The 10,364-nt window shown below is 50.4% G+C and overlaps 1 protein-coding gene across 1 annotated transcript in view; it reads left to right on the top strand.

The window, feature by feature from the left end:
* The first annotated feature begins 7,733 nt into the window (after positions 1-7,733).
* Positions 7,734-10,364, top strand: part of LOC105042882 (tripeptidyl-peptidase 2) — a 95,190-nt gene continuing 92,559 nt past the window's right edge. The window contains 3 exon segments of the mRNA XM_010920241.4: positions 7,734-8,247; positions 9,293-9,371; positions 9,480-9,553. Of these exon segments, the coding sequence (XP_010918543.2) occupies positions 7,881-8,247; positions 9,293-9,371; positions 9,480-9,553 (520 nt within the window). The 5' untranslated portion in view covers positions 7,734-7,880.

Below are 10,364 nucleotides of genomic sequence, written 5' to 3'. Positions count from 1 at the left end.
TTTCTTCACATACTTGTAACCGGGCTTCGGCCCAATTTTGTAGACTTGAATATACTTAAGAAATTTTTGATTTCGTTCTCAACTTCTTTCTCTCGCCTGTCAGGATGTGCTGTGACTTAGAGTCGTAGAGTCATAGGGTCGGAGAGTCGCAGACCCGACGTACCACATTAGGTCACTTAGCGACATCCCAAGTCGTTAATCGAGATAGTCGGTAGCACACGCCATAGGGTAGGCAAGGCGAACTCCAATCACGAACCGTCCATCCTAAGGCCTGAGCCGAACGTCCATGAGTCGTGGGCCAAAGTCGAACGTGCATCGTCCTGGCATGAGTCGGGCACGTTCGTTAAGTCGGGGGTCAATCGGCCTTCAGACATGTGTCTGTTGGGCCGAATGACGTCCGACATTATCAGTCGGATGGCGTTGACGCGTTTGGTCGGAAAAATGATGGTAAGTTGAGTTTTCATTACCCAGACTTAGGTCGGGTACTTGCACCGCACTGTGTGATAAACGATGGTAAGCCGAATACCCTTCGACCGATCGTGACTGGGTCGGTAAGTTGCGAACGCGATGTTAGCCACGTCGATGCTTTGTCTTTCTCGACCGGGGCTGAGTCGGCAGGTCGGCTGATCATTCTGCCGATTGTTTTGGCTGAGAGTTTTAGCTGTAGAAGGAGTGTAACTCCCGTCGTCGCGGATGCGTCGGTCCCTTTAAGCATCTAATGCATTGGGGTCGGTCCGTCGATCCGCGATGGAACGTTAAGTTGAGTCGGGACGTCGGAGGCTCGCACTCCTTGGCGAGCGCCGAACAACAGTCGAAGAGTCGAGATTCCAGACTCCGAAGTTTGAAACTGAATTCGTATTCCAAGTGAGGGGATACAGAGTTCACTGGTAGTACAACCTCAGATTGTCGGCATTCCAGGTCCGTGGGACGGCCGTCCCCTCCAAGGTCTCTAGCCGGTAAGCTCTCGGCCCGTAGGTGTCGGCTATCTTGTAGGGTCCCTCCCAGTTCGGGGACAACTTTTTCGATCCAGGGGCTTCGAGACTTCCGCCTTTCTCAAGACCAGGTCTCCGGGTCGGAAAAGCCTCGGCTTAACCTTGGCGTTGTAGTACCGGGCCACCTTTTGTCGGTAGGAAGCCATACGGAGTTGTGCCTCCATCGGAGTTCGGGCAAGAGATCCAAGTCGGCTCTCCGACACTCGGAGTTGTCTGGCTCGCGATACTGCTCGACTCTGATCGATGGCAACCCGATCTCCAGCGGGATCATGGCTTCCGTTCCATAGGCTAAGTTGAAGGGAGATTCCCGATTGGGACACGGGGCGTCGTTCGATACGCCCACAAGACAGAGTTCAATTCTTTGACCCACAGGCCTTTGGCTTCATTCAGTCGGGTCTTTAGTCCATGCAGGATGGTCCGGTTGGTCACCTCGACCTCACCGTTGGACTGTGGATGCCCGATCGAGGTCAATCGATGCGTGATTTAAAACTTCGCACAGAAGTCTCTGAAGTCCTGGTTGTCGAACTGTCGTCCGTTGTCGGTAATGATGGTGTTTGGCAATCCGAACCTGAAGATGATGGACTTTTGTACGAAGTCTTCCATCTTTCGCTCAGTGATTTGTGCCAAGGGTTCGGCTTCCACCCACTTAGTGAAGTAGTCGATCGCGACGACGATGAACTTTCGTTGTCCGGATGTCGGAGGAAAAGGTCCGAGTATGTCGATTCCCCACTGGGCGAAGGGCCACGGGCAACGACTGGAGCAAGCTGGCTGGCGGTCGGTGTTGTATGTTGGCGTACCTTTGGCATGGCTCGCACCTCCGAACCAACTCAGCCGCTCCTTCTTCATAGTGGGCCAGTAGTAACCCTGTCGCAAACTTTGTAAGCCAAGGACTTGCCCCCCAAGTGGTCACCGCAGATCCCTTCATGTACTTCTCTGAGGGCATAGTCTGCATCGGTCGGCCCCAGGCACTTCAGTAAGGGAAGGGAGAATGACCTTTTGTATAGTCGGCGTCGATCATCACATATTGGGAAGCTGCCCACCGGAGTCGTTTGGCTTCCGCGGGGTCTTCGGGGGGATCCGTCGGTCAGGTACTGAGCGATCGGATCCATCCAGCTCGGCTCTGTCGCCAATTGTAGCACCTCTTCGACCTCGTCGATGCTTGATTGTTCAAGATTTTCTATGAACGTCCGACCCAAGGTGCCGTAGTCGGATGTCGCGAGCCTGGAGAGTGTGTCGGCCCGAGCATTTTCCGCCCTGGGGATGTGGAAGATCTCGAAGTACTTGAAGGGTGCCACGAGATCTTTCACTTTTTGGTGGTATTTGGCCATGGTCGGATCCCGCGCTTCGAACTCGCCTTTGACCTGTCCAACGATCAGTTGAGAGTCGGAGAAGACCTTGAGTCGGTCGACCTCGAGCTCCAGTGCCAACCTCAAACCCGCGACGAGCGCCTCATATTCGGCCTGATTGTTGGAGGTCTTGAAGTCGAATCGGAGGGCGTGTTCGGTAACCACTCCCTCCGAGTTGGTGAGCAGGAACCCGGCCCCGCTCCCTCGAGCGTTGGAGGCTCCGTTGATGTGCAACACCCAGGTTGAATCGGGGTCACATTCGGAGGTCCCAACCTCTTCGGAGCTCCCTTCTCCCGACGCTCGGTCGGTCGTCGGGCATTCGCGATAAAGTCGGCCAGAACTTGGGCTTTGAGAGCAGGTCGCGGCCGATATTGGATGTCGAATTCGCTCAGTCTCACAGCCCACTTCGCCAGCCATCCCGATGTGTCAGGGCGGTGCAGGATTGCTCTCAGGGGTTGGTCGGTGAGGACCACGATAGCGTGTGCCTGAAGTACGAACGAAGCCGCTGTGCTGAAATGACCAGAGCAAAAATAATTTTCTCTGCCTTCGAGTACCGAGTCTCAGCTTCGTGAAGCACTTTGCTGACGTAGTATATCGGTTGGTGAACTCGATTTTTGTTCTCTCGGACGAGCACCGAGCTAACTGCTTCCGGGAGGTAGCCAAGTAAAGGTACAGGATCTCCCCGACCTCCGGCCTTACAAGTAAGGGTGGAGAAGCCAGGTATTTCTTCAGTTCTTCGAAGGCTTGTCAGCACTCGTCCGGCCAAGAGAAATGCTTTGCTTGCCGCAGATTTTGAAGAACGGGAGGCATCTCTCGACCGACCGAGAAATGAATCGCTGAGCGCGATGATCCTTCTGTTGAGTTGCTGCACCTCCTTTTTGGTGTCCGGATGTCGCATGTCGATGATGGCTTTGATCTTCTCAGGGTTGGCCTCGATTCCTCATTGCAAAATGAGGAACCCGAGGAACTTCCCCGAGGTCACTCCAAAGGTGCACTTAGTCGGGTTCAGCTTCATCCGGTGTCGTCGTAAAGTGCGGAAGGTTTCTTCGAGATCGCGCACGTGATCCGAAATTTGGCACTTTTCACCAGCATGTCGTCCACGTACACTTCCATGTTGCGTCCGATCTGATCTTTGAAGACCTTGTTGACAAGTCACTGGTAGGTGGCCCCGCGTTCTTCAGTCTGAAGGGCATTACCCTGTAGCAGTAGAGGCCCTTGGCGGTCACGAAGGTGGTGTGCTCCTCGTCTTCGAGCGCCATCCGGATCTGGTTGTATCCGGCGAAAGCATCCATGAAGCTGAGCAGTCAATAGCCGGACGTCGCGTCTACCAGCTGGTCGATCTTTGGGAGTGGGAAGCTGTCCTTCGGGCAGGCGCGGTTTAAGTCGGTGTAATCGATGCAGATCCTCCACTTTCGTTAGCTTTTTTCACCATTACGATATTGGCGAGCCAATCGGGGTAGGTGGTCTCTCTGATGAAGCCGCCTCAAGTAGCTTGTCCACCTCTTCGTCGATGGCCTTCTGTCTTTCAGGAGCAAAAGACCTTTTCTTCTGCCTCACCGGCCTCATCGCTGGGTCGATATTGAGTCGGTGTGTCATTGTCTCTGGGGGATGCCCGACATATTCGCTGCCGACCAAGCGAATACGTCGCATTGGCCTTCAGCAGCTCCGCCAACCGTCGTCGCTCGGGTCGGGTAATTGTGACCCGACCCATACCTGGCGGTCGGAATTCTTCGCCATCGAGATGGGAACGAGCTGTTCGGCCGGTTCACCCCGTCTTCTTCTTTTCGTTGGTCCAGCTTGTCGACCGTCAGGGGGCCCTTCGATTCGTCGCTTTGAGCGGAGATCTGGAAGCATCGCGAGCGAGCTGTTGGTCTCCGCGCATCTCCCCGACTCTATTTTTGATCGGGAACCGAACCAGGAGATGATACGTTGAAACTATCACCTTGAGGGCGTTTAGTCCGGGTCTTCCAAATATGGCGTTGTAGGCCGAAGGCACTCGGACGACCGCAAAGGTCAAGTGGACTGTGCTTTGTCGTGGTTCGGTTCCAGCCGTCACGGGCAAAGTAACTTTCCCTTCGACCGTGACAGCATCTCCAGCGAAGCCTATCAAGGGCGTAGAAACTTTCTTGAGTCGGTCGGCCGACAGTCGCATCCGGGAGAAGGTCGAGTAAAATAAAACGTTTGTTGAACTTCCATTATCTACAAAGATCCTTTTTACATCATAATTGGCTATTGTTGCCAAGACAACAACAGCATCATCATGGGGAGTTTGGATGCCCCGAACATCTTCTTCTGTAAAAGTAATTACATCGTCCGGACGTGGCTTCTTCGTCGGCTCCCCTCCAGCAGACGTCCCCGGGCTCAGTCGTTTGGAAATCATATTGATGACCCCGGCCATAGGTTGGTTATTCGTTGCTTCTTCAGTCGGCTGGAGTCGTCGGTCGGCGACGGGCCGGGTCGGTGGATTCCTCCGAAACTTGTCGAGGTATTTCCGACGTATGAGGGCCTCAATTTCATCCTTAAGTTGGATGCATTGCTCGGTATTATGGCCGTGGCCCGATGAAATCGGTAGTACTTCCGTCGGTCGAGGCCCTTTGCCTTCAGAGGCGGAGGCCATCGCAGGTACTCTTCCCTTTCGATCTCCATCAAAACTGTGCACGAGGAGCAGAGAGAGGAGTATAGGAGTCATACCTGGGGCGTGTCGGCCTTGGGCTCGCCGTCGGGGCGACCTCTGGTTTCGTTGCGGGGGTGAGACCCGACTGTCGGTCGGGGGCCTGCTAGGCACGGCAGGGTCCCGACCCTTCCTTCGCTTCTCCTTCGGGCCCTTGGGCTCTGTCAGGTGCCGGTCGGAAGCTCCTTCATCCACATGCATGTACTTGTACGCGTGCTCCCGCAATTCAGCTACGTTCGGGGGAGGATCTTGTCCAGAGAGTAGGTGAATCGGGATGCCCTCAGTCCCCGCTTCATGGCGAGATGGCCATGTCTTCATTGAGGTCCCGAACCTCAAGCGTGGCTGCGTTGAATCGTGCCATGAAGTGTCGGAGCATCTCATTTTCTTCCTGTTTGAGGGAGAAAAGACTGTCCGACATTCGCGGCGGCTTCCGACTGGTGCTGAAGTGGGCCACGAAGGAGTGCTCGAGCTGTCCAAAGGAGTGGATGCTTCCAGATCGAAGATCGGAGTATCAGGCCCTGGCAGCTTTGCGGAGCGTGGCGGGGAAGCCGATGCAAAGAAGAGCGTCGGTTGCCCCTTGGATCGTCATGAGAGCTTTGTAGCTCTCCAGGTGGTCGATCGGGTCGGTGGAGCCGTCGTAAGGCTCTACGTGCGGCATCTTGAACCGATTAGGGATCGGTTCGTCGAGGATGAGTTGGGAGAGAGGTTGGGCAGTCTGAAAGTCGACGTCGTTCGAGGACTTCTGCCCGTCCACCTGTAGCTGGGCAAACCGACGGTCGATTTCTTCGAACCTATGTTCGTAGTCGTCGATCCGTCAGTGCTGGGAGACCCCGAGGGTGGAGTCTCCCGATGAATCCGAGAGGGAAGCAGATGGTGTTCGTGGCCGCTTCTCCTTTCTCGCTCGTTCCAGCTGGGAAGGAGATGGCCGTCGAGACCGATGGGTGCCACGTCGCGGGCGCCCCTCCTCCTCTCGGTGGGAGCGCTGTGGCAAGTACTCCGGAGGAGGCGACGGAGATCGGTGCGGGCGTCGGCGGCTGCTCCTGGAGGGCATCGGATGTGCTGCCGGTTGCTCGATCGATGAGGGCGGCAACCGGATTGGTTGTTGTTGAAGGCTTTTGACCGCGTCTGTCAGCACGGTCATCTGTCGCACGATCGCCGCGATCTGTGCCTCGTAGTCACCGTAGGATGCGGAGAGCTGGGTTCCGCCATAGAGGGTGGCAGAGAGGCCTCTTCTCGGCGGGAAGAGCGCCTCGCCGATCCAGTGACCCTCGACCGCTGAGCTCTTGTCTTTGTCATCTTGAATTCTGTGGGGGTTATAATCCTTGGTGCTGTTGATCGTCGTCCCCCTTCCTGGCGTGCCAAATCTGTTGCGGCCAATCCCCTCATCGCCTGGTCGCCGGTAAAGAGCGTCTGCAAAAGAAAGTCCGCACTGACCGGAGGTGGCTCCGGGGGGACCCTCCGACGGTCAAGTCAGAGAGGAGACTAGGCAACAGTACAAAGAAACAAGGAGCTCAGCGAGAGAGGGTGAGAGAGCTAGAGAGGAGGGAATTCAGGGTTTCGAAAGGGACCTCCTTAGCACTGTTGCCTTCCCCGATTTATAGTAGGAGGTGGTATGGTCCCGCCGTCGGTGATGTAGACAACTGGAGAGTTGTCAAATCACAGGATTGTCACGTCGTTGACGAGCTGACAGGTCCTAGGAATTAATTCGCGTCCTTGGCAGGACAGCGCCCCAAGCTCTTGGCAGGACAACGCCCCCTGGCGGTTGCACGACATGTCCTTGATAGGACTGCAGTCCATACCGCCCATCCGGCGTCTAGAAGGGCCTGCAGAGGTCGGACGTCAGTTGTCCAAATCGATGGTGAGTCGGTGGTGTCCCACCCGATAGGGGGTCGGCGACGGGAAATCGGCCTTAAGGCGATCGGAGGCGGCGTTGGCCCGTTAGGCCGATAGCTCCGGCCAGGCACGATCGGTAGTTACGTCGGTGTCGCTCACCGTCGGTCGGGCGAAGTCGGTCGGTCCATTCTCATGGATGGGGCGGCATCGGGATCCGCAGTTGAGTCGGCGTCGAGGATCGATCGACGTTGGTGAGTCGGCATTGGGGTCGGTCGGTACATCACAATAGTATTCAAATTCTATTTAATTTTGATCACGAACCAAATGTATTAGAGGTATGGCCATTCTAATTTAATTTTAATATATTTTGATTTTATTTCAATCGTGAACCAAACACACTCTAAATGATTTGATAAAGTTCGATAATTATGAGCTGTTGCAACCCTATAAATAAATGGTCATGATTGCTGGACCAAACCTTTCTAATTCAACCTTAAATCACATCCAACTCACCAGTCACCACCCTAGATATATTAAAAGTGGTTGTACCTCTCCCCCATCCCCCCGCCACCCCAATAAAAAAAAAAAAAAAACTTAAAAGTTAAAATCTAGTTTATATAACACTATTTATTTTGGATTTGAGCCATCACAGTCATTTATCTTTTTTTCACATCCATCATGATAACATCCATGCTTTAGTGGCATCGAGGGAAGTTCAATGATCCTTACATGGGTAGCCTCACAAAATTGTTCCTACCTGCAGGCTTAAAAAAACCACAAAGCTTCTTTATAATAAAAAAAATAAGTAAAAGATTATCAGATGAAAGAAGTTCTACAAATCTGATCCACTGATCCACTCACCGCAAGGTCCAGCCCCTCCCATCCCGCCAGCCGCAACGGTTTCTCGCCAGCACCAAATTCCAGCAACTTTTCATTTTATTTTCACTCGAAAACCCAAAAGGCTATTCCAAAAATATATATAAAAAAACGCAAGAATCGGTTTCCGAAAGAAGAAAAAACCGCAAGAATTTGATTCCGATGCAATGCGGACCGTTACGCTATATAAAGCCTCCAGCTTCGACAGCTTTATTCTACTCGCAGCCGCCATCATTGTTATTTTCTCCCCCTTTTCTCTCCTCCACCTCGCCCCTCTTCGGTGGCAGCAGAAGAAAAAGGTTATCGAGGCTAAAGAAAAAAGGCGTAATTATTAGGGCAATGCCTTCTTCTTCTCCTTCTTCGCCTCTTTCCCCGCCTTCCGAAGCGAAGAACAACGCCCTCGGATCCTTCAAACTTAGCGAGTCCACCTTCTTGGCCTCTCTGATGCCGAAGAAGGAGATCGGAGCAGATCGCTTCCTCGAATCCCATCCCGAGTATGACGGAAGAGGCGTCTTGATTGCGATCTTTGGTAATCTTTCTTGACTTCTGTCCATTGTTGATCTTTTAGGGTTCTGGTTGTGCTTGATTTGACTGGGAACTGGGAAAAGATGGGTTCTTAGATGAAATCTTGGAAGATTTGGTCTGATTAAGTTGAAAGGATTGTGTTTTTATCTTTTAGTGTAACTTTGCCAGGTGAAGCTGTATTATTGTTTTCTTCTGATTCTTTTTCGTCGAATGTCCACATGTCATGTTCTTTGTCACTTGGAGAAGCTTAGCTTATATATGTCTGGTAGGTAGATGTTGGCCTAGTATGATCCATGCGCTTAGACTCCTTTCATTCAGTGTCAGTTGATGAGCTTACAGGAGACTGGTTTTTGTTGAAATATTGAGACCCTAAAGCGAACGTTGCTTTTTTTCTTTTCCTTTTTTTAATTTGGGTGAAGATGGGTTATTGTGTAAAATATTGGAAGATTTGGTCGCTTAATGGTGAAATGATTGTACCTTTATTAGGACCATAATGACTGGTGTCAGTAGATTTTTTAGTGTTACTTTACCAAATAAAGCAGTATTATGGTCAGCTTCTGCCTCTTTTTCGTTCAGTGTCACGTTGTTTGCCCTTGTAGGAGCTTATATATGTCTGACATGTCCCGACTCCATTTTTCCAGCGTCAGTTGATGAGCTTGGTTTGATTTCGGAATGAGAAAAGACTGGTCTTTGTTGAAACGTTGAAACATTAGATTGGATTATATGCTGGAAAGATTGCAACTTTTTTTTTTCCTTATGGAAATATTGTTTACCGATATTAAATAGGAAAAATACAAATCCTAATTTAGCTGTGAATGGGGTCATAAACCTAATCTTTTAGTGCTGTTTTACTAGTTAAATCTTCATTGTTGTTTGTATTTGATTTTTCTCACTCTCTTGCTTTATGTGGTGAGGTCCGACACATTCTGATTCCATTCATACATTGTCACATTGTTTGCCACCTTTAGAAGATTATTTATATACACTTTAAACTTAGCCAATTATAATTTTTTCTGAGTTTTTTTTTTGAATTTGACTGCTGCGTCCAGATTCTGGTGTGGATCCAGCTGCTGCCGGCTTACAGGTGACATCAGATGGCAAACCAAAAATTATTGACATCTTAGATTGGTAATTTGACTATTACTTGCAAGTTAATGATCTCTTGAATGTTGTATAGATTTTCTGACTATCATTATGCCTTAGGTATCTGTAAACCTGTATTCTTGTCTTCTGCAGCACAGGGAGTGGTGACGTTGACACCTCCAAAGTGGTGAAGGTTGACATTGATGGTTGCATTGTAGGGGCATCAGGTTGGTATTGCTGGAAACTGCACTTACAATTAGTTGTAGAAGCAAATTTGTATGAGGAAATTAAATAGTCAATTACTGGGTAGGTCCTAGCAAAAGAATATCTTTTGGAGCAATGAGGTTACTTAGTGGGCCTGACCTGGAAAAATGTAGCCTCGGGTCTTGGGCTGCCCATTTCTATTTAAGGCACAACACTTAATCTGAGGAGGGTATTCTTCTTGTATATCTTCTGTCATCTCAACACCTAGGTGGACATTTTTGATGAGTGTTTCTTGATCAACTTAAATGCTTGATCCAGGTAACTTATTATGAATGGTTGTTTTGCACTACTTGGATAGTCATACAGAATCACATTTCTTTTTCTTTTAAATTTACCAAAATTTTCTTATCCTCCCTTTTATTTTTTGCTGATGCTGAAGACCAAATTCACTAAAGGACAATTAGTAACAACACCAAAGGTGTCTATAAGAAAGATAGTAAACATGATAGAAATGTCATCCATACTACAAAAAAGTCATGATGGAATGGTTATGCATGGGTTTAACCACTAAGGGAAGTTATGCAAGAGAAGTCTGGCAATAACCATGATGAAAGTTATGTATGGAGGTGGCTACCAAGGGAAATGTGCTGGGGGTAGCTACTAAGGGAAGTTGTCCATGGAGACAGCTACCAAGAGAAGTTGTGCATGGGGATAGCTACCAGGGTCCTTTCATTAAAAAGTTAAGGGGGGCTATTAGAGGCTCTTCTATGGCACAGTTCTGAATAGATTCAGCATCCACAAGGCTTCTTAGCTGCTTACATGCTTTTATCTTTG

Source organism: Elaeis guineensis, chromosome 4 (genome assembly GCF_000442705.2).
Source record: "Elaeis guineensis isolate ETL-2024a chromosome 4, EG11, whole genome shotgun sequence".
NCBI classification, from domain to species: Eukaryota; Viridiplantae; Streptophyta; class Magnoliopsida; order Arecales; family Arecaceae; genus Elaeis; species Elaeis guineensis.
This window is presented reverse-complemented; position numbering and strand designations above follow the sequence as displayed.